The sequence below is a fragment of the Tenrec ecaudatus genome, chromosome 10, assembly GCF_050624435.1.
Source record: "Tenrec ecaudatus isolate mTenEca1 chromosome 10, mTenEca1.hap1, whole genome shotgun sequence".
NCBI lineage: Eukaryota > Metazoa > Chordata > Mammalia > Afrosoricida > Tenrecidae > Tenrec > Tenrec ecaudatus.
The window spans coordinates 97010767-97030881 of NC_134539.1; the positions used below are offsets into that span (position 1 = coordinate 97010767).

Below are 20115 nucleotides of genomic sequence, written 5' to 3' on the forward strand. Positions count from 1 at the left end.
GGTCATGAAAGTCTTTGATTTCACAACCAAGAGAGGGCATTCAGGAAGACTGAGTGAGTGGTAGGGAGGCCAAGAGAACCGAAGGGACCATTGAGGTTTCCCCCACAACCCTGCCTGGTTGTATAGCTTGTCACTTGAAGATATAACCTAAACAAGTATCATTTATTATTAATATCATCTCATTCTCAATCTTGGGGGACCCTCCTGCTCTAACCCGCAGTTTGCAGAGCGTTAAAAATGGGAGTGGAGGGTAGAATTGGTGGAGGGTGAAATGGTAGAACCTTTGACAGTATCCAGGGCGGATTCTATGCCACCTTTCTTATCCTACCTTCGCCCCAGCATCTCACAACTCTTCCGAATTCTGTCTGACTTGTTTACTTCTAGATAATATACTGAAGCTGGAGGATCAGAAGTCAGACCTGGAGAGGCAGCTAAAGACTCTGAATAAGCAGATTAAGGTAAGCCGAGGATCACAGCAGCGGGTACACTGCCCACAGCTTAGGTTTAGAAACTTTCCAGCAAATAAAAATACCCCGACGAGCTTTTCTGATCTGTTTTCTCATATCAGCACATTCCCTTCTCATCAGCCCAGAGCCATAGGTGAGTACGGCTGTGGCAGAAAGGGACATTCAAGCACTTCCGTTTCAGGATGGAGAATCTCCCTAGAAGTGAGCTCACATGAAAGTAGTCCTTCACTAAGTTTGGCCCGGGCTGCTCATTCTTGTTGCTCAACATGGGGGTTGGAAGGCCAATGGGCAGTCCAGGTGCCAGCACTGACAGGCATCTGACGGTGTTTGGATCTGGGTTCCCAGGAAGATACTGAGGAGTGGAGGCGGTTCCAGGCTGACCTGCAGACTGCCGTGGTGGTAGCCAACGACATCAAGTGTGAGGCCCAGCAAGAGCTTCGAACTGTGAAGAGGAGGCTGCTGGAGGAGGAGGAGAAGAACGTGAGGCTGCAGAAGGAGCTGGGCGATATCCAGGGCCACAGCAGGTTGGTCACGTGCAGGGCTGCACCTCTCTGGGTCTGCCGGGCACCCAGACAGCGCTGGCTGCTCACTTAATAATCACTGTGCTTGGGGCTTCGTTGTCTACATGCGATGCTTTTCTGTCTGTGTGCGCCAGGTGCGATTGTTCCTTCCCAAGGCTCACACTCCCACCACAGCCAGATTAGCCACATACCAGGGCTTGGTCAGTGCCATGCTCTGATGGAAGAACTCTTCGCTCTTCTACAGAGCAGCCAAGCTTCAGCCTAGTCTCCTCCTAGGTGTGAAGGACGGAAGCAGCGTCTAGCATATTCCTTAGCCTTGATTTACTTAGCCTCGACAAGTGTAGGTACCTCAGGAGGCAGCAGCAATACTTTGCATAGGCAACTCTTATGCAAGGGGGAAACATCCTTGGAGAAGGGGCATGCTTCATTGTTAGCGGTACTCCGGAGCTATTTTCAAACTCTTGAAACAACACATTGTATGATACAGGATTCTCCCTTAACACAGTGCCTGGACTCAGAAAGCTCTGCTTTGTTGTGAATTTCAGAGGAAGGTATTCTTAGAAGTGAGAGAACCCCTGTATGATACAAACATTGAATGTGCTGGGCGGCTGTGCCATAGGCTGGAGGTATGAAGCGTCTTGGGAAAAGGCCTGGCAATCTACTTGCCCCCAAAAGATGAGTGATTGAAAACTGTCTGAAGTACAGTTCTACTCGGACGTAACGGGGTCGCTGTGAATCAGAATCGGCTCAACAGTACTAGTATTCTTAAAGTGAGTGAGCTGAAGGTTCACAATGACTTCGAATTCAAATGGTTTGCAAACAAAACCCAGGCTGTCACTTACGTAGACTTGCCTTCCTTCAATCCAGAACAAGTGGCCTCAACTTTGGGATGTGGGATATTAGAAAATTATTTTGACTTTTCCGACGCCTCTCATATTTGAAATGGCTTTAAAATCAAATTTAGGGGGTTCTGGATGCTGGTTTATATACAGTTATATGTTTTTAAAGCTCAGAGTATGGTTTGTTGGCTAGATTCTGAGCTGTTGGGTCCATGGTGTTGTGTTATCATGACTTTTAAGATACTGAAAAGAGCTGATTTCTTCTCAAAATTCTGGATTCTTCTATTAAATTTACTCCAAACAGACCTTCATTCCTTTGTTTTTAATACTTTTATATTAAATAGACTATAGAGAAGGAGTAAGCTAAGATGTGTAGCTGGTTCCACAGTCTCCTTTTGAAAACCTGGACCATTATTTTATGGTTTCACCCCTGCCCTCTGTCCACCAAAGGATAACATGAGGAACATGGAAAAGTAGATTACTTACAGCTCCTTATTGAAAAATGATTGTGAAGCCACGGGAGTGGAGTTTTATATCTGCCTCTGTTTGTCTTGCTTCCATATTCTGTGATTTTAGAAGAAGAACCAAATCAGAACGTCCATTGCTTCATGGACGCATTATTTTAAAGACAAATCGTGATGCGTCCTGAGTGTAAGTGATGGCGCTATTGTACGAGATCAGATATTTCTCATATAGATCCCAGGATAGAGGCGTACTTTGGCTATGTTATCAAGAGAGACCAGTCGCTGGAGGACATCATGCTTGGTAAAGTGAAGGGCCCTCACCAAGATGGATTGACACAGTGGCTGCAGCAGTGGGTTCAAATATGAGAACAATTGTGAGGACAGTCAGGCCAGGCAGTGTTTCATTCTGTTGTGCCTGGGGTCACTATGAGTTTGGCCTGACTCGATGGCACCTCACAACAACAACAAAAGATATAGGCCAAACTGTACAACTTGAACCTGGACATCTTAGGAAATGTCAACATGTGTCCAGACAAATGAGCGCTTCATATGTTATATCCTGTCAGATTGTTGATCAGTTTTATTTTACAGTGATTTATGAACCCAAACCCAACTCCAGCAGTTTAATCCTTTTTCAAAAAATGTTTCACAAATTCTAGGAAACTGCACTAATCCAGAACATGGGATGTTACTGAAAACCTTCAGTTATCAGTGTCACTCTGATCCATCGTTGGTTTCTAGTCTGACTTTGCACGTCTCTGTCGAGATGCCCATTCAAATAATAAAGTTCTGACTATTTGAAGGTTACCTGATCCTGACTGCACCACTTCTTAAAAGTACCTCTTGAGATGAATTGAAACCAGTACTAAAGCTACTCCCTTGCGTTTCCATCTTGGCTGATTGGGTTCTGGACCAAAACTCAGTTTAGTTTGAAAGCCGTCCCATAAGAAATCAAAAGTCATTCTCGATTCAGCCATAGCCAGAATCATGGTGGAAAATTAAAATTCCCCCATGAGGTCCTCTAAGGACTGAAAGGAGGTAAAAGCTTTCGAAAAACACCATCATTGTGACATGGAACTGATAAATTTGCTTTCTGATTTTACATATTTGAGGAAATCTTAGTTATATAGTCAGGCTAATAGATGGACAATTAAAATACCTGATTGTGAATAGAAATGAGCATTTACTACAAGGAAATTAATAGCTAAAAAGCGGACTGTTATATAACTTAGCATTTCAGAAATTCTGAAAATTAATTCCTTATTGGTCTTCCTTAAAATAAAATAAAACCTTGGTAGGTCGGTGGTGTTGACTGTTTTAAAACCCACCGGCGTACCTTGGAAGGAAGAGACGGCGGTCTGCTTCCATGAAAATTCCAGCCTCGGAACCCCTACCAGGGAGTCCTTTCTGCTCTCTCCAGCCAGGGCTGCTGTGAGCCTGAGAGACCGGGTGGCAGGGGCTTAGTGATGTTTCTGGTTACACTTTCAAAGGTAATTTTATCCCAGGGCAGTATGTCTGCTGATAACATACACAGGGCCCTAGAATTAGAAGATAGTCTCATTGATGTCACAACCAAGTCCGTTCCTCCGGTAAATGAAGCAACGGGACTGGGCAGTTTTCTACGCTCCCTCTAGTGCCAACCGTCTCGTCTTCCCAACGTCACCCTTTGACTCACTTTGCTCGCATATTTTACCTGTCTTCCTGGATCTGTCTTGTTCCTTCACAACTCTGACCAGTCAGTCCACTGTGATTTTTATGGACCTGAAAGTCTCATGGGACATGTATGATTGAATGGACAGAAGGGTAACAAATAACGTTTTACGCTCTGATTTCTCCATTTGAACAATTAAGAGAAAGACGTTGAAACCAACCTTTTAATTAAGATTACAACATGAAATCTCTTTCTTGGAAAGCTGAGTTCTGAGACCTGTCACATGAAGACTACATGATGTGAAGGGCCATGTGCAGTCTTCCTAAGAACAGTAGAACACCATTACTTTTAGGGGGACTTCCTTCACCTAATTATCCCAGTTGTTACGTAGCTCCAGTAAACATTCATGGGCAGAGTCTTAAGATGGCATTATTAAAAACACTTAATATTTGTGCCTAACTAATTGTATTTGTTTCTGAAGAAGAACGTTGAAGATTCAGTATGTGTGTGCCTGTAACCGTGACATAGCATGGCGGCATTTCACTGGAACTGGCTTCTAACTCTGTGTGCTCCTATGTATTTTGCCCTAACGTCAGCACTGTTGCCTCGGTGTGTCCTCCTTTGTGTTGTTTTGCAGTTCTGATGTCTGTAGCCCCCCAGCGATGTTTGCAGCACCCTAGCCAGTGGTCTGTGACTGTCCGAGAAAGGGCACGTGAAGACAGTTGGGAAATATATTTGGATCACCAAGTTATCTTTCCTAGCTCTTGTTTCCTAGACATTGACCCAGAAATCTTGGCCTTGGTGGAGGGGAGTGGGTTCTCCTGAGTACTGCTCAGCGATTTTTGCTTAGCACCCTAACCAAGCACACATTAGCACCTATGACTGTGGGCCCCTGGAATTTTACCTGGCCTTCAGTGTAGATGCCAGACCGCTCAGATCCTCTTACTGCAGCAGTAAAATTCTTTCTCTTTCATATTTTAAAATTTGCACTTATGAATTAGATACATAGACTCTGTAATCCTAAAGGGCTGTGGCTGCCTCCCTGGCCCCCCCCTCAGCCCCCCCCCCCCCTTCACCAGTTTTCTTTTGAAAGCTTCCCTTAAGGCTTTTGGATGGATTCTTATGCAGTAATCATCAAGTAATTGTGTTCCCATGGCCCTTGGCTGTCAGAACCATCTGATTTCTTGTTGGTGTGGTGCATCCTGGACATCTCTACCTGACCACCGCAATCGTTTGCTAAAGTCCATTGACTCCCCAACATCTAGGGCTAAACCATGTCCGCCCATGTTCTGGATACTAGCCTTTCCCTGTGCGGCAGTTAATTCTTGTATTTGTAAACTAAGACCGTGTTGCAATAGTAACTCCTTGACTAGCCTTTCCCTTCCGTTTCTATTTTCACAGCTCCCTGGTCTCTGTCAGCTAGCAGAGTCTTTGGTGGAAGAAAGACAGCCCAGCCCTTGCCATGCTTGGAAGCTACAGCCATTTCTATATGAAAGGGGGGATTAATATAAAGGAGACATTCTCTCTCTCTAAAGAGCCAAAGTATTTCCTTATAGCATTCACTGTTTTACACAGAGTAATTGAACTCAAGTCTATTTGCCTTGTGTCTACATATTGGAACCCACTCACTGCATGATCAAAGGTGACCCCTTTCTCCCACCCCAAGCCCCTCAGAAGATTCGGAGAATAAAATGAAGGTGTTCTCAAAAACACAAAGCACAAGTCTGATGTTAAAAAAAAAAAATGTTTCCTTTTATTACCCTGCCACTAGAGCGTTAAAGCGGGAGCGGTTGCAAAGCAAATCCAGAGTGCTGGAAAACGGGACGTATGCCTGTGTTTTCTTTTTTTGGAGTTTATTTTTATGCTTCCCTTTGAAAGCAGTAGACTGATAACCAGGGAATTCGTACTATTTAAGGCAAAACAAGAAGCCGGCTGTAAGAGGCCTTGATCGGAAGGAGTTAGAAAATTCTCCTTCGAGTCCTAGACTGAGCTTTGTCAAGCAGGGGTTCTGGCTTCCTGGCCTCCCCTGGCTTCCATCTCCAAGATCGCTTCCGGGCAGAAGGCACCTAGCAATGCACAGGTGTTTGGTTGGCAATGCCGGGTATACTACAGTGTAGTAAATGGGGTATAGTAAAAGATACGAATTGAAAGCTTACTGAAAACTACCCAACAAGAACCTTCAACAAAAGCTTCACGAATAAAACTTACCTTGGAAGCTTAAAGATGTTCAATCCAGAAGTATATAGTTCCAAAACTCGATGCATGATTTTACAGTTTTAGAAGCAAATGCTTTGCAAAACTCCGTGTCCAATTCAGTAGCATCATCAGGCAGAAACCGGCCATTCTTATGTGAGGAACAGTGGGCAGGATGCATACAGTGGACCTGCAAGACACAGGGCCCAAAGAATAAAGCAGGGCTTGTTGTTAATCAGAGAAAAACTAGGAAAGGGGTTACTCTTTAAACTCAGGACGACTTTTGGGGGGGTAGAGGAGAGAGCATAATAGAATCGCTTAAGAATTTGGTTTGGTGTGAGAGACAAGAGACTGTAAAATTACTTTAGGCCTTGTTAAAATTTTCCTGGTAGGATTTAAAGCCTGGGCAACATATACCTCAAACTGAGAATTCTTAGAATGACTTAGACTGATAGTGACAGGTGTTTTCAAATGTATACAATATGAAAAACACACCCCAACTTGATAGAACAGCCCTACTTGCACCTAGTTTGACCTGTCTTTATTCTGGTACTGATTGGTATTTTTACATGTAAGCCTTCCTGAAGTGCTAAATAAATGTATTATCATTTAGAAGAGTCTCGTGCCTGATTTTTAATCACTGGCCAGCCTTTGTAGAGTCTCTGTTGTTTTGTCCTAAAGTTTTCAGTGAAAATAGTTTCAGAAGTGTAAAGCCAAGTCAAAGAACGAGAATTTGAGGTTCAAGTAAGCTGGATTGTAAATTGTAGGTAGGATGCTGGTTTGGAATATAAAGAATTTTTAATGATTTAATTATTAGAAAAAGAGAAGAACAAAAAGGGCTAAATTTGCATAAATCATTTTTTACGCAAAATGTCAAAAATATAGTATATGGAGTTTGAAACCCACAATTGTGTTGTTGGATTATAAAAACAAGTAGATTATTGATGATTCTTGTCACACTTCCTAATTTTACAGTAATGTTTAAGTGTACTGGTTTAAAAAAGTGTTTTTTTGTAATCAAACCCACTGCCATCGAGTCGATTCTAACTCATAGCGAGGCTACAGGACAGAGTAGAACTACCCGTCAGTTTCTTTTTCAATTTTTCAACATTTTATTAGAGAGATTGTGGGTTGGGTTCTTTTTCTCTTTTTCCATTCTTTCTTAATCGTTTTATTAGGGGCTCATACAACTCCTATCACAATCCATACAGACAGCAATTGTGTCCAGCACATCTGTACATTCATTGCCCTCATCGTTCTACCCCTGTCAGTTTCTGAGGATATATAACTCTTCACAGGAGTAGAAAGCCTCGTCTTTCACCCGCAAAGCAACTGGTGGTCGTGAACTGCTAACCTTCTGGCTAGCGCAGAGCATGGCTCACTGTGCCACGAGGGCACCTCTATTTTAAAAACAGAGATGTGTAATGGAAAGATGACCTTTTCCCCCTCTTCCTGAATCACCAAACTCACTTGGCCTTCCGCCCCCTTCTCAGGCGGAAAAAATATTACTCAGCAACCCCGCCCCCCCCCACCCACCCGCTGCAAGTAAAAACTTTTATACTCTAACTTATAACCCAGGGTAAATTGTAAACAAAAAACAAACAACTCACTGTGGAGCCGACTCTGACTCTGGTCGCCCTGTCACACTGGGTAGAACTGCCTCTCAGTGTCCGAGAGTAGGACTCTGGGGGAGGAGAAAGCCGCCTGCCTCCCAGGGAGCAGAGGGTGGTTTCTGCTTCCCTGCACTGCCCCAGCCTCTTCCCGGGGTGATATCGGCCGCTTGGGCAAACACTGTTCTAAGGCACTCTTAACTTTCCCTTTACTTAGGTGCATACAGATGAGGGAGCTTCCAAAAATTCATAAAGAAGTAGAATTAAAAGTCCATGGGCTTTCCATTAATAGTTTCATGCTCCCTCATCTAGGGTTCACGCTTTTTTCTTTTTTTAAGGGAAATGAAGCTCTACACGTCCGTTTGCTCTTCACTTAACAATGTACCATGGGCATCCTTCCAAGTCCATATGTACAAATCTAATTCATTTTAATAGCTACATGGTGTTCCAAAGGATGGATACACCCTGGAGTATTCAAATATGATCTCATTGCTGGATGCCCAGGGCTCTATTTGCTGGGATTTCCATTGCTGTTTTGACTTCGTTCTTCACACACAATGCTGTGATATTCCTGTGCTTTAAATCCTGATGTTTTTCTTTTCATAGGATGGATTCCTAAAAGCCCGCTTGCTGCATTATAGAACACCTATGTGAATAAATATTACCTGATTGTTTGTGTAAGGTGGAACATTTCGCCCTTGATCACCCTCGTGTGAGAGTTCTCATTTCTACATTGCCTTCACAGCTGTGGACAATTTTTGCCGCAACGTGCTACGTTTAGTGCATCAGTTTACATTTCTCCGAGCGTATTGATATATGCTTATGAGACATTTACAGAGCCCCGGTGGCGCAGTGAGGAACCCTGGTAGCGTAGTGGTTACACATTGGCAGCAGGTGGAAACCACTAGACACCCTGTGGGGCAAAGATGGGGCTTTCTACTCCTGCAAGAGTGACAGTCTTGGAAACTCACAGGGGCAGCTCTACCTTGCTCTGTAGGGTGGCGATGCATTGGCATGTACTCGGCAGCAGTGAGTGAGTGATGCAGCAGTTAAGGACTAGGCTCCTTACCAAAAGCCACTGGTAATTTGGAGCCCTTGTCAGCTGACTGCATCAGCAGCTGCACGGAAGAAAGACGTGACAGTCCGTTTCAGTAAAGATTACCACCTTGGGAACCCCATAGAGCCCTCTACTCTGTACTATACGGTCGCCATCAACTCCACGGCAAAAGGTTTGAGGTTCTTTGGGGTTTTATATTTTTGTTTATTAACCATTTGCAATTTTCTAAGAATTGTTTGGGGTGTTTTTATTTCCAGTTTTTTTTTTCCTTATGATTTTCAATCACTATTTTATTAGGGATATGTGTTTATCAAATATATTATAAATCTTTCACTTTATCGTCTCTTAGCCTTATGGCAAATTTTATAACATTATGTAATTGAACCTGATAGTCCTTTACTAATTCTAGGTTTTCTGCTTTTGTATGACCCCCCCAACCCACGTTTATACCAATAAGCTCTTAAAATTCTCATCATATGTTTCACGCATACACACACACTCCCACACATATTTCGGTATTTGTTACTCCTTTCTTTCATTATGTTAAATATGGATCTTTTTCTTCCAGATGATTGATATTCAGAGAGGCCATCTCAATTATACCCATATTTCTTTTTCTTTTGGTTCTGCTTTAAAATATTTTAACCACGTTATTAGACTGCTTATATTATATTTTAAGCTCAATAATTGCATATTAAATTGTCAGATTATTTATTTATTTGTGTGTGTGTGTGTGTGTGTGTGTGTGTGTCATGTGCTTAAAGAGCCCTGGTGGTGCTGTTGGGGAGGTGTTGGATTGCTAACCACAAGGTCAGTGGTTCAAACCCTCCTACAGTCATGCTATGGGGGGCTATCTGCTCCCCTGAAGCTTCATTGTCCGGGAAAGCCTCTGCAGGATTACTGTGAGTTGGAATTGACCTGATGGCAGTGGATTTGTATTTAGTCTATCTTCAGTGTATTTGCTTCAGCTTTCTGGATCTGGTTTTGATTACTGTGAGTTGGAATTGACCTGATGGCAGTGGGTTTGTATTTAGTCTATCTTCAGTGTATTTGCTTCAGCTTTCTGGATCTGGTTTTGTTGGGCTCATCCTCCACAGAACCTAATATGGCTCTCTTTGATCTCCTCTTGTTCCTGCCATTTGTCCCTAGGGTGTCTGAGACACATCCTTTCCTGACCTTCTCCAGCCACAGCCAGTTACCCTCCACGTGGGTACATTAGAGCAAAGCTGTGCTCCGTGAGTTTTCAAGGGCTGACTTTTCAGAAGCAGACCACCAGGGCTCCCTCTGGGTGGATCCGGATCCAGACCAACCTACCTCTTGGTTGGCAGCCCATCACTTTAACCTTTGCACTCCCAAGAACAGAACAAAACTCAACATCACCGAATCAATACAGAGTCAGAATAACTTTGTAGGGCAGCATAGTCAATCTTAATGGGACCATAAATCCTCATCTTTCCCTCGTGGTGTCTTCGAACTGTTGAACTTGCATACAATTAGTAACACACTCCACTACCAGGACTCTTTGCTGTTGGGGGGGTGGGGGGTTCACACGTGTGTGTCCCAGTTTGTCCTCATCATATCTTATTCCATGACCCTTTGTAAGATAAAGATCTTGGCCCTCCTTGCTTCTCATGCACCTCTCCAGCCCTGGCCCTCTACCAAGGGGATATCACTAGGATTTTTCTTGGACCTTATCTCTCCATTTTCTTTAGAAGGGATGCAGAGATAAGCTCTTGGTATATTCTTTCCACTTCCTCCCCATGCTTACTTTCTCCATAGCAGACATTCTTTTTTTTTTCCACTGATGATTTCTTTTTTTTTTTTTAACATTTTATTAGGGCCTCATACAACTCTTATCACAATCCATACATACATACATCAATTGTATAAAGCACATCTGTACATTCTTTGCCCTAATCATTTTCTGTCTTTTTTTTTTACATTTTATTAGGGGCTCATACAGCTCTTATCACAATCCATACCTTATACATACATCAATTGTATAAAGCACATCTGTACAGTCTTTGCCCTAATCATTTTTTTCTCCTCTTTTCTTTTTTTACATTTTATTAGGGACTCATACAACTCTTATCACCATCCATACATATACATACATCAATTGTATAAAGCACATCCATACATTCCCTGCCCCAATCTTTCTCAAGGCAATTGCTCTCCACTTAAGCCCCTTGCATCAGGTCCTCTTTTTTTTTTCCCCTCCCTCCCCTTTCCCCCCTCCCTCATATGCCCTTGGTAATTTATACCTTGTTATTTTGTCATATCTTGCCCTATCTGATTAGGATTTTCACTAGGAATTCCCTTGTATTTTCATTGGGATTTGGAAATTCAAGTTGTCACCCTACCCTGCTCATCTTTATTGTTGTATACTTCATTTGGGGGAAACTCAGAAGAGACTCTTTAATATCTGAGAAATATTTTCTAATTTCCTTCTCACACTAGAGTAGCATATTTATTTAGGATCTGTTTTGTGTAAAAATACAGATTTTGAAGACCAGAATGAACAAAGCCAAGGAAGCTGAAAAAGAAAAGAAATAAAACTTCGGGTGCTGGGGTTAGTCCAAAAGCTATATGGGTACAGGGGAGTCATAGGAAGTGTGCCTGTATGACTGGGAAAGACGCAGAGCTCATCTCTGGCCAGTGGGTTAGGGTAAAAAGCTTGTTCAGGCTTAAGCATATGACGGGTTCTCTTGACAAAAGTGAGCCTCCAAGTATGTAATGCAATGCTGTGTTTCTCCAAACACAAACAGTTAAATGTTAGGCTGCTAACTGAAGGTTAGCCTTTCCATTTATCCAGAGCCCTCGGAAGAAAGGCCTGGTGATTTACTTCTGGGGGGAAAAAAGTCAGCTATGAAGACTGTGAACAGAGTTCTACTGTGCCACTGCTCGCGTCGCCAAGAGTCAGATCAACTCCATGTCGATGGAGCTGGCATCTTTCTGTGAGCCTTTTTAGACTTGAAAAATTGTTGGCCAAGAGTGGCGCAGACAACAGAACAAATGATGCAGAAAACTTAACAGCGTTTAAAGATAGGATTCTATGGCTGAGCAAGAAGAGCAATGCGTCCTAGAGATTAAATAAGGTCTAAATAGGAAAATCTAATGCAGACATGTTATGCACATGCAACCAAGTTTCCCTGGTTGACGGAGTGGGTTATGCTGTAGGCAGCTAACTGATAAGTAGGTCAGGAGTTTGAAATGACCAGCTGCTCCTTGGGAGAAAGATGCGGCTTTCTATTCCTGTAAAGAGTTACCGTCTCGGAAACCCAGAGAGACCGTTCTATATTTAGGGTTCCCATGAGTCGGAATGAACTTGATGACGGTGAGGGAGAGTGAGTGATGAGTATGCATGTTTAAACACTAATGTACCTGTGACAGAGCGGCCAGCAGGGAGCGGAGGCTTGGGCTCCTGCTCGGGAGTTACATGGGTTGCCACTTCTAAAGAGCGGGTTATTTCATAAAAAATAAGAGCAATGAATACATACATCTTAAATATGTTTTCAGACGAAATCAATGCCATCACCTTTAGCATTTTTTGAGAATCCATCGACATCCCACATGGAACGCTCTGGCAGCAGAGAGATTTTGAGAAAGATTTGGCAAGCTGAGCTGGGTTTGCTACCTAGATCCCCATGTGTAAGCCATGGGATCAAGTGTCCATTTTTTTAAATCTAGTACATTACGGAGTTTGTGTGGAAATTGAACTAGATAAGGTTTTAATATGCATAGTATGGTATATGTGCAGTGGGGTTGCCTCACAATCATACTTGCTGAACTCCTTACCATCGTTATGCCTGCTGAGCAGATGGAGAGCATGCTTCCTGTTTGTTATTGTAAAGGTAGGCCCTGCCCTGAGTGAGGGTTTGTCTTGATACTTCTTATCAGAAGGGACCGGTCCCTGGAAAAGGACATCGTGCTTCATAAAGTAGGGCGTCGGTGACAAAAGAGGGACTGGCACCCCGGCTGCGCCAGTTGGGTCAGTCATACCAATTGGGCGGCACCAGACCAGGGCAGAGGTTCTTCTTTATAGGGCTGCTGAATCAGATCCAACTCCCTGGCGCCTGATAACCACAAGTAAACGTCCTGACGGAAAAGTGGGCAATTGAAAACTACCGGCTGCTCCCCAGGAGAAAGTTGGGACAGTCCGTAATGATTTAAAGACTCCAAAACCACGTAGAAGAGTTTTACTCTGTCCTATTGCAGAGTCACTCTGTGTCCAAATCAATGTGACTGCCAGGTAAACAATCCAGCTTTGTCGTCCGAGGTGCACCTGAAGCGGTAGCAAGCGATTACAAACATTGGGAAACGTGACTGTTCGCTTTCCTGAAAGGGGCTGTGTTTGTACATAGTTAAGTTCCAAAGCCGTGTGAGAAAATTACATGTCTGATCTCTAGCGGCTCAAGGGGGAAGGAGAACTCAGCTCTCTCTTCTGGATGGTTCCTGGGAAGCATAGGTCGGATCAGACAAGCTTCCACCCTCCATCCCTCTCTGCCCTATGCTGGCACCAGTCATCCCTCCCACGCCACTCCTCTTCTCTGCTGGGTTTCATCCTTGGTGGCAATGCCACACAGGTCTCACAGACAACACTCAGGATTATGGGGGGTTATTAGGAGAGTTAACAGGTTCTAAAATGGTTAAAAAAAAAAGTACAGTTCTTTTATCCACAGCGCCTCTTCTCAGCCATCCTGACAGACTCTGAGGCTGGTCCTCAGACTCTCAATCACACAGTCCCTCGAGTTCTACCCACCTTGGGCAGACGTTCAACAGCTCCATTATGCTGATAAATGCCCAAAGGTTCCTCCATCCTGAAAGCCAGCCTCTCACCTGACAGCGCTCTGCTTCACCCTTCAGGGGCCTGGGAAGGCCCTCTGTCTGACGGACAGCACTGCTCCTCTGCTCGGCCCCATACTGGGGGCTCTGGGGCCTCCGCCACTTCAGGCAGGGATCTCAATTCGGTGCCTCTTCCTGCTTGCTGGTCATGGGCCCTCTCGCCTCTGTTCCTGCATCCGAGACGGCTCTCTTTTATAACCAGCAGAAGGGTCAGATGGACCAGGCCCCCATTGAGAGTCCTCTATACGTTATTGTTGTGATTCTACCCAGTTGTTAAGAAATATCAACACGATGGACAGGAGAACTCTATCAAGTAATTTCACTTCAGTGCACTGTGTTAGCAGTACATTTGCGTGGCTTCGTGGTTTTCCAAGACTCATTTGACTATATATGTCATTTTCATCCTACCGACCTATCCTTAGAACCTAACAGCTGCATTAGACAAATAGCTAGTTAGCCTTGAACACTTTCCTTTTGATTTAATGTGTTTGCTGAGCTATAACTGGTTATGTGCTTACATTAAAGATAAAATAGCATGCAGAGTTCTTTATTTATTTATTTTTTTTTTTGCAGAGTTCTTTATTGTGAGTCAGAGGAAATGTAATATTTTATTTAATACTGAGGCTGTTGCTAGGTAATCCAAAACAGTTCGAAGGTAGGTTGGCATAAGGAACGCAAACCTATTTGTGAAGAAAGTATTAATAAAGCCAGTAGCATTGTTTTTTAATGAATTTTTTAATTAATTGGGAGTTAATACATATATTATTCCATAGCATTCTTAATAATTATTTTCTGTGGTTCTTTCCATTCAGCCTACGTCCTCCCTCCTCCCCCACATACACACATAAATCACTGTTATATAATGTGGTGGGTATTTAGTCCAATTGCTTCTATGTTAAAATTCTAAATAACTTGCAGGAGTTTCTCATCTTGACTCTTGCTGCTCTACCTAAGTAGCCCGATGGTTTGGAATACTGTCTTGGGATGCCTGAGTACTAGAAATCGAGAGATCATCTAAAGTTATAAATCACAGAGTAACTTAAATAACTAAAGAGAATGTTTCAGCAAGATGTCAGATGTTCCATTTTATTTCTAATAAAGTATGAGTCAGTGAAATAAACATGAATTCTTCCAATGGAACATCCTTCAGGGCACTGGGAGCACGGAGCTTCTACAAGGCACTTTCATACCACATCATTTAGGTAGGCTGGTGAGAGAGTGGCCCATCGTCCTGGACCTGACTCTCCCAAAATGGCTGGTATGGAAATAAGGTTTCCTTTCCAACTTGTACCTAACTGGATTTCTTTCTCTTTCATGTTCACCACGTGGTCTTTTATACTATCACATAATGTGGAAAAATACAAAACCAACCCCGTACAATTTCTGAAATACCTCAGATATTTCTAAAAGAAATCTTCTTCACTCATGGAAACAGGCCATGGAAATACGTGTTAGACTCCCGAGGGTTTACAGTTTTGTTTGCGTTAATGTTGATGGCAGCACCACCAGAGGAAGTTGCTCAAATATAGGACAAGTAAATGTTGCCGTAGAACCTCACGAGTAGCTAAATTAATTTCAAAACTATCAGGAAATGAGTATTTTAAATGTCCAGTAATTTTATTAAAGGACACTGCCAGAGAGACTGAGCTCTTCTCGTAATTTAGTCATCTTCTTGCAAAACAGCTGTGGCAATGTGATATGATAAAGAGAGCAATGGTTTAGAAATCGGAAGATTGGGAATTCTTGTCTTGGCTCATTCACAGGAGATTAAATGACATGTTCAAGTTCCCTGGATGAGGACATCATGCATGAAGGAGTGAATCAGATGTTCTATCTCTAAAAGAGTCTCCTAGGAGTCTACGGATGAATTTAGAAACTACACTGAACCTACCAGGAAATGTGGGTGAGAGTCCGTTTCACCTCTGGCAGGACTGCAGTATTGTTTTAGAGTACTGTTCTCCTAAGTCAGGATTCTGTTGTATATAACGGATTGCACTCAAGTTGGTTTCAGAATTATTGAGAGACCTGAAGCAAGGGACTGTAGGCTACGCTTCCAAGAACAAGTCCCAAAGCCACGACACAGAACTGAGTCACCAGGAGGCTGCTGCTTCGGCCAGGAACCAACCCCCAAAGCCAAACTCAAGTGCCATCAAGTTAATTTCGACTCATAGTAACCCTATAGCCAGTAACCAAGAAACCAAACTCACGACCAGAGTTGACTCTGACCCCTAGAAGACAGGGTGGAACTGCACCCGTAGGACTCCACCCATAGGTCTGAAAGTAGAAAGCCTTGTCTCTCTCCTGAGGAGCAGATGGTGGGTTTGAACTGGTGGTTAACAGCCCAACGTGTAACTACGATGCCACCAGCGCTCAACCCCAGGAACAGGAACCTTAAAACCCAAAAGCTGCCTGTCCATTTGGAAACCCACTACTAGTGATGGCAACTGAAGCCGCCTTTCTCTGCTGCACCTCTATCAATATCATGCGTGCGCTTGTGCCCTGCCGTTCTGATCTCACGCTCACTGCTACTGACTGAGTCGATTCTGGCTCATAACAACCTTCTAGGGCAGAGCAGAACTGCCCCTGTGGATTTCAGACAGTAATGGGAGTAGAAAGCCTCAGCTTCTCTCAAGGGGTAGCTGCTGGCTTCAAACTGCTGACCTTGTAGTTAGCAGCCCAACATGTAGCCCACTGTGCCACCAGGCCTCCTGACTGTTTCTGATGGCGGGAAACCTAAACTCCATCTGAAATCCTAGCTGCAAAGGATTCTTGGGAAAATATACAGTTCATTTTCCCATAGATAGAAAGCCAGACCCATTGCCATGGAATCATTTCTGACTTCGAGTGGCCCTATAGGTCAGAACTGTTGTCGGGTGCGATCCAGTCAAAATAGAACTGCCTTATAGGATTTCCAGAGCTGTAATCTCATTGGAAGAAGACGTCCACGTCTTTGCTCCCATTGAGCGGCTGATGGATTTTGAACTCTGGGCTAGCAACTCAATTTAACATGTATTCATACTGGATCGAAGGAGCCCTGATGACATGGTGTGTTATGCTTCGGGCTGTAACTGCAAGATTGGCAGTTCAAACTCACTAGCCAGTTCAGCGGAGAAAGATGGAGCTTTCGTTCCATAATGATTTCCAGCCTTGGACGCACTGGTGAGCAGCCCTGCTCTGCCCGACAGGCCTGCTCTGAGTCCGAATCATTCTCCTCAGTGACGATGGAATACTCTGAAGGGGCCTCGGTGAAAGTGAGCCAGGATTGAGAGGTCTGTGGTTCACCAGCCACTCCACAGGAGAGAGATGTGGTAGTCTGATTCCATCGAGATTACAGCCTTACAAACTGTTTGGGTCAGTATTCTTCTCAGTTACAGGGCCATTACGAGTCTGAATAGACTCAATGACCACAGGTGTACTAGACAGCAATACACCTTGACAAGGCAATTTGTGTACCCACCAAGCTAAATATTTATGATGAATAACATTTGTACAGCTTTTTAGTTTGAAAATTGGGTTCATATACTTTTTACTTAGAGCTACCGTAAAGCCAGTGTACACAGAAATTGATTCTGACCATTCCCAAGAAAATGCCATTTTTTCAAAACTGAAAGTAGTAACTGTTCATTCCTAAAGATATAAGGCTTATGCATAGAAAGGCTTTTTAAAGTTACGGTTCTCCTTCCAGACTTACCTTCTCCGCACTGGCTCTGTTTCCATCTCTGTCTGTTTTCCTACGGGAATAGCCTCCATCTTTTCAATTTGATGTGCTCTTTACCGTGCAGACCTGTGAATGAAGACTCGGAGTCCTCCGAAGTGGACGCCCCTGGCCGGTGGCACAGTGTCTATGTCAGCAGAACATCCTCAACAGCGTCCGAGTCTGTAACTACTGTTAAGTCACTTATCAAGTCGTTTGACTTGGGACGCCCAGGTATTTACATTTTGTTTTACAAGCAAAACATCAAACCTTGACCCAATGTGCCAAGCCTGTCTCTACACTGGGTCCAAGTTGGACACAAATAAAAGGGCTCTTTTTTAGATCATGCCTTATACAGGCACTGTCTGCAAGGGCCTGGCGGAGGCTCCTGTGGGGCACTGCAGGGTCAGGTTCCTGTTTAATGGAAAAACAATTCCCTCTTTCCCTCCAAGGTTACCTCTTCCCTACCTCCAATTCCTGCTTTGCCATTTCTCTTTCCTGCCTCCTATATCCATGAAATTCAGATCACTACTATTCACTTTCTTAACATTTCATGAACAATTAGCAGGGTAAGTCAAAAACTTCATCCCTTAAGCAAGGGGGGGGGTCTTCAAACTTTTTAAACTGGGGGCCAGTACACTGCCCCTCAGACTCGTTGGAGGGCCGGATTATAGTTAAAAAAAAAACTGAGCAAATTCCTATGCACACTGAACATAGCTTATTTTGAAGTTAAAAGCACAACGGGCCAAAAACACCCGGCGGGCTGGATAAATGTCCTCGGAGGGCTGCATGTGGCCCGCGGGCTGTAGTTTGAGGACCCCTGCCTTAGAGGGTGGAGCGTTGAGTTTAATATATGCTTTTGGCTTTCTTGTTGGGTCCTCGGCCATCATCATCTTGCAATATGCTGCTAGACTCTTCTGTCTAGTATTGTGTGTGAGCGCCCTGCTGACCTGTCATTCCTGATCTTGACACATTCTCAACATTTTTTGGAACTGGCTGGCCCATAATTCTTAAATAATTGCTCTTATCCATGTATATGAGCAAAGTACATATATATCTATACCTTATAAATGCATATACATACACAATAAATAGAAGAAACAGCATGCATGTATCCACAGTATCCACACTCCTGTTGCAACAAATATGTCCATTATATTAGAAGACTGAAGTAGGAATCAGTTCTGTCTATGTATCTAGTTGTTCCTGCTAAAATAGTTTGCAACTAAATTAAGGCTCAAAAAAACTCTAAGTGTTCAAGCGTTAAAAACTATTAAAGCTCTATAAGGACATTCCTCTGTAAAGATGGAAATGAGTGAACAAAAATGGTTTCAGCAAGAATGCCCCTTTCCTTTCTTGCCATTACACCACATTTTGTTTTTCCATAATGTCCTCCATCTAAGACCAACCCCCCATTTAGCTAACTCCTCCTCTTTCGTACCCCAATCCAGCACTGTTCCAGAGGAGAAAAGAGTAAAACATTATGTGAGGCATTTAGGAATAGTTTCGCAATCACTAAAGAAGTCACCAATCGGGAATCACGATTTGCTGTTTTAAACGGGAGCAACACACAAACCTTCCCCTTCCTCTTCTTTTCTTGGCAGGTGGAGCAGGACAGAACGTGTCTGTCCATAAGGCCCCCCGGAGCCCCCTGAGCGGAATCCCAGTGAGGACTGCGCCCGCCGCCGCTGTGTCTCCAATGCAGGTAGAAGCAGCGCGTCCGTGGTCGCGTGGTACCGTGATGACCCCTTACCCCCAGGCAACCTGAGAAGGAAAAACCAGTTGGTGTAGTTTTAGGGCAACATCAAGCATCATTGTTAATAAGCTCAACATGATAATAACAAAATGTTCACAAAATGATACTTTGGGTATCCAATTAAAGGTCCTAAAGTGACATTGTCGACTTTGCAGTTCTGCTAAGAATTCCTTTTCTTTGCTTCTCATGATCCTTTAGAAGTTTCCCTTACTGTCATGATCCCAATTCTGCCTTACAAATCTGGCTAGACCAGAGGATGCACACTGGTACAGATAGGAACCGGAAACACAGGGAATCCAGGACGGATGATCCCTTCAGGACCAGTGGTGACCAGTCTTAAGAGATGCCCCTTATATCGTACATGGTCAAGACAAATGAAGTGCCATAAATAACTTCAATAGTAAAAGAAATAGAAAATGATGGGTTTTGCGAGTTTATTACCTTTGCTTTCAATGAATTTAAGTTTAATCGTGGCTGTGTTTGACCACTGGCTGTCAAAATGCCTGAATATGTTTGGTCAGCTCTAAGGAGCACGCATGTACCATTTGCACCCAGTCACTGACTATAATTCATGTACTGTATGCTGTACATCTCTTCAAGGTATAGCTTGAATGTTTCCATAGTCTTGAAGCACAATGACTAAACTCTAAGCTGTTAATCAAAAAGTTGACAGTTCACACTCACCCAGCAGCTCCATGAGAGAAAGATTTAACCATGTGCTCCTGTAAAGATTGCGGCCCGGGAGCCCTACAGGGCAGTGCTGGTCTGTTACATGGGCACTTGTGTGTCCAAAGTGGACTCAAGGCCACCGAACAACAACCAACAGCAGTGCAGCTGACACCAAGTGACAGGCCCCTCCCATCCGCCACCGCATGTCTCCAGTTAGTGGGCAGCCCCTTAGAAGTTACTTTTGCGTAATCTTAGACTTCATGTAGTGCCTTATTTTTTGTGACTGGCTTGTTTTGCTCAACATTATGTACCGTTCAGTATTATATCTATGTGATTTATTCATACTTTG

The 20115-nt window shown here is 43.6% G+C and overlaps 1 protein-coding gene across 4 annotated transcripts in view; it reads left to right on the forward strand.

The window, feature by feature from the left end:
* Positions 1-20115, forward strand: part of SPECC1 (sperm antigen with calponin homology and coiled-coil domains 1) — a 286549-nt gene that overhangs the window by 164636 nt on the left and 101798 nt on the right. For 3 of the 4 annotated variants that reach the window (XM_075561007.1, XM_075561008.1, XM_075561009.1), the window contains 4 exons: positions 385-458; positions 813-991; positions 17430-17575; positions 18946-19046. In XM_075561007.1, the coding sequence (XP_075417122.1) occupies positions 385-458; positions 813-991; positions 17430-17575; positions 18946-19046 (500 nt within the window). Of the gene's footprint in view, positions 1-384; positions 459-812; positions 992-5343; positions 6751-17429; positions 17576-18945; positions 19047-20115 lie in introns of those variants that run through there. The other variant, XM_075561010.1, reaches the window with a different exon arrangement.